General features: G+C 39.7%; 1 protein-coding gene across 1 annotated transcript; it reads left to right on the top strand.

Annotated features, from left to right (window-relative positions):
• The first annotated feature begins 261 nt into the window (after positions 1-261).
• LOC134749324 (uncharacterized) lies at positions 262-2,981 on the top strand. Its single transcript, XM_063684238.1, has 6 exons — positions 262-381; positions 463-572; positions 931-1,064; positions 1,697-1,734; positions 1,859-1,968; positions 2,813-2,981. Exons 1-6 carry the CDS (start codon positions 319-321, stop codon positions 2,964-2,966), a joined length of 609 nt encoding a protein of 202 aa, XP_063540308.1. The 5' UTR covers positions 262-318; the 3' UTR covers positions 2,967-2,981.
• The last annotated feature ends 896 nt before the right edge of the window (positions 2,982-3,877 follow it).

Below are 3,877 nucleotides of genomic sequence, written 5' to 3'. Positions count from 1 at the left end.
TGCCATTAATGCCATTTTTATATCAGTCTATTGTCTATGATTACGTAGACCAAGCAACGAGTATTAAAGCCCTAACAGACTACCACACCGCTGCGACGTTAGTGCGGTGCAGCACACGTGGTGGTCGCCGTACGTGGGTTAAGGACGCAGTTATAAGTTAAAGCGAGAAAGAGATATTTTGACCGCACCAGTCACAGTGCGGTGCGGTAGTCTGTTACGCTTTTAGTCACTTTTGAAAAAAAAAAAAAACAAAATACCGTCAAAAAACCTAGTGACATAAATATTTTGATTTTATTTTTTTACAAGATTTGAAGCAAAATGGTTAAATATTTGTTGTTTTTAGATCCTTTGCGAGAAGAAGAAATAAATAATTTTTATAAAGTAAGTCTTGGCCTTTAGTCGTAACGTCTAACTAAAATGTAAACTATCCTATAAAACTAATTTCATTTAAATTTATTTCAGGCTTGTCAAATGCACAGAAATTATTATAGAGGATATCCGAAAGCTTATCATCCATTGAGCTACTTCAGCGACGGAGAATATGCCTATCAATGCCCTCCTGAAATGTCGCAGTAAGTATTTAAGAACTCATTTTAACCACCTTTTCAACGGACACTGCTTTCTTGCTGTTGAGATTAGGTACCACAGAAAAATAACATATACCTATTCTCTGTCTCTCTCAGCAAAAAGTGTCCAATAAAGATGTAGATGTAATAGCTCCTTAAGTCACTAATGCCATGTTCTATGATAGCCATGATACTCATGATTCAAGGGATAAATTCGTCTTTGTACTTGTTGGATATAACTGCTATGCTATATATGTGCGTATCTACTAGTTTCGTGCAATAAGGATTTTGTTACTTCTTTACTAAACTTATTCCATAATTGATACATCTGCCACTGAGTATTTACTTATTCATTTTATTTCAGTGTTTACCTCAGTTATCCATCGTACCATGTTAAATACAAGCAGCCGGCGGTTTTGAATATTACTCCGGGCCGAACATCAGGTTTTCCGCCCTTGCCCGGACGCAGCCTTGCTCCTCGGTACAATAAACCACCCTGTAAAGCATACAGTCGTTAGAAAATTCATCTGTATAGATTATTACATCTATTTCGAATGATAATAATTAAATAATAACATTTCATAACGTGTTTTTAATATGTATGCTGTCATACCAACTTACCTAACATCATCATCAACAGTTTATGGTGAGGGGGGTACTTAGGCCTATATTTCGAGTAGATGATGTCACTCTTTATTTTCCTACCTACTAAATATTTAAAAAAATGTTATAGTCAAACCAAGAAAAGTCTGCAGAGCTTTTGACAGCACACGCCGTGCAGGTGTTATTATAAAAGTCTTTCTATGAAATTATGACGTATAAATAACACTGGCACTGCGTGTGCTGCCAAAATCTCTGCAGACTTTTTTTGGTTTAACTCTAATTTATTACAACATTTAAAGCTAATAAAATTCTAAATAATGTTTTGGGAACTATAGTCTACTCAAACTTGTTAATAAACTTTAAACTGTCTAAAGTCTTGTCTATGGCTTTACGTCATTTTTTTTGGCCAATGGCGCTAAAAACAAAATTACGATTTGCAATAGGTGGATAAATTTCTGTTTTAACAACAATTACTAAAATAGTTTCCTGATGATTTTAACTTTTTAACATGGATATTTTATTCATCGATAATAGACGTCAAGATGAAGTTGAATTGTTTTATGAAGTAAGTTTTTTGCATTTTCATTTTGGTTTATTTTGATCTGTTCTCTGCAGCATTCTTTTGAATTTACATGATTACTGTCGCTTTATTATTTTGACGAAATTAATGTTTTTTCTACTTTATGAAGGCATGCCAGCGCCACAGGAACTACTACAGAGGCTACCCTAAGGCGTACCATCCACTATCTTACTTCCTAGACGCAGGTTACATGTGGCAATGTCCACCGGATCTAACTCCGTAAGTACCTATATTTTTTCCATAACGATAGTAATCGGTCACCAAAAGTATATACATTTACAACCCCACAAGCCTAACACATATTATGCCAAGTACACATATCGGGAAAACATAGGCCAATATAATGGAACGCAGTCGCCTGTCGCCACGCCTCACGCGTCTCAAAGGGCCTACCACGAACCACGCCAGGGGTGCGAAACTCCTTGGGTTGGCACAACTTGACGTCCCTTTGCGTGCACGGTCACAGATAAGATAATGACTTGAATTTTGACAACCTTCAGTGGCGTAGCTAGGCGTGAGCGAAGTAGGCCCTCGCCCACGGCCCCTTCGGCCTTCGGGCACATTGAAAGAATAGGGCCTCGCCCACGGCTAGATTACTTCACGCTACGCCACTGACAACCCTAAATAGCCGAAAAGGGATACTGCAATATATTAGAAAGGGATAGCATGATTCGACCCTGAGCCGCTCTCAAACTTCGGTTTTGTAGGAAGTTTCCTTTCTATACGGTAGGTAGTACTATTATTTATTCTGTGACCACGTTCGACGTGTTGCCTCTCTGTCGCACTTCTAAATTCGTACGTATATAAATGTGACAGGGAGGCAACACGTCGAAGTAGTTCGCGATCGAACTAGCAGTACGCGCCGTACCTAAATATGCGCGCCTAATCGGTCTATATATGTCCCTGACCGCCAGCATATATGCAAATTCCCTATACTGAGTAAAAGTAGTGTTTTTTGGATGTAAATATACTTTTACGAATTTCAGTGAGATATAATATATGACGACCCGTACTCCGTACTCTACTTCTATTTATACTCGCTAACACAAACTTTTTTCCGCAGGACGTACCTCAGTTTCCCGACGTTCCACGTGAAGTACAAGCAGCCAGCAGTCCTACCGGGCAGCACGGGCCGCACCAGCGGTATGCCAGACCTGCCTGGGCGGACTCTCGCTGGACGCTATAATAAAGCTGCTTGCAAGGCCTTTATCAGATAGACCGATACACAAGGGTCTGTAATCTGTATTACCTACACCTACCATCAACTTCACATAGGTACCTACAGAGAGAGACCAACGGTTTGCCATCCCTGCCTAGCTGGACTATCGCAAAGGCTGTCAGATGGAAATAATAATTTAAATAGGTATACCTACATGATCACTAACCCTGTCAGATACAAGTTTAAGGGTCTCCGGCAAGCTCGTCGGTTCTCCATACAAACGTAGTTCCGCTAAGTACTAGCTAGATTGCTCTGAAACTTTGTACTTACAATAGGATAAGGTATATCTATGTCTGTAATTAGTTTATGTAGCTTCAGATACCATAGTAAAAAAAATACAGCTTTTCATACAAAACTTGTTTTTGCTCTATTTCGTTTTATTTTACAAAATGGAGCTATATAAACTAATTACAGACCTAGATATACCTCGTGTCATTGTATGTGCAAAGTTTCATTACAGTCCAACACGTAGTTTTAAAATGAGAACGAAACTCCGTTTGTATGGGAAGGTGAAATTCAGCCGAGCTTACCGGGGACTCTATATTACCAATTTATCCAAATCTACCTGGCACTAGACAAAGGAATACTTAATTAACTGCTGAAGTAGATGCGCTGTAACGTGCCTATGTTTTTCGGTAACTTGATTTACTGCACTGTTACCGTCGCCGTACACCGCCACCTACTTTATCTGTAAATTTGCGGTAACAATATTTTCATTACCTTACACGTCACGTTTACCTATTGCTTTGTGTATGTGTATGCTCTTTCTGAATCACGAGATTATTTAGTCAGAAGTCCGCCCCAGACTACGCGGCGCGAAGCCGCGAGTGTGGAGTCGATTTCGCTGATTAGCGAACTAGACCACACTCGCGTTCGCGACTTCGCGCCGCGATTCGCGCACGAGTGTGG

This window comes from Cydia strobilella, chromosome 18 (genome assembly GCF_947568885.1).
Source record: "Cydia strobilella chromosome 18, ilCydStro3.1, whole genome shotgun sequence".
Classification (NCBI taxonomy): Eukaryota; Metazoa; Arthropoda; class Insecta; order Lepidoptera; family Tortricidae; genus Cydia; species Cydia strobilella.
This window is presented reverse-complemented; position numbering and strand designations above follow the sequence as displayed.

What these genes read in the sequence shown, in the direction of transcription:
- LOC134749324 (XM_063684238.1), top strand. Translation starts at nt 319, where the DNA reads ATGGTTAAATATTTGTTGTTTTTAGATCCTTTGCGAGAAGAAGAAATA. An exon ending in AAGTTGAATTGTTTTATGAA is followed by an intron (nt 1,735 to 1,858) that starts GTAAGTTTTTTG and finishes TACTTTATGAAG; the next exon opens with GCATGCCAGCGCCACAGGAA. An exon ending in TGTCCACCGGATCTAACTCC is followed by an intron (nt 1,969 to 2,812) that starts GTAAGTACCTAT and finishes TTTTTTCCGCAG; the next exon opens with GACGTACCTCAGTTTCCCGA.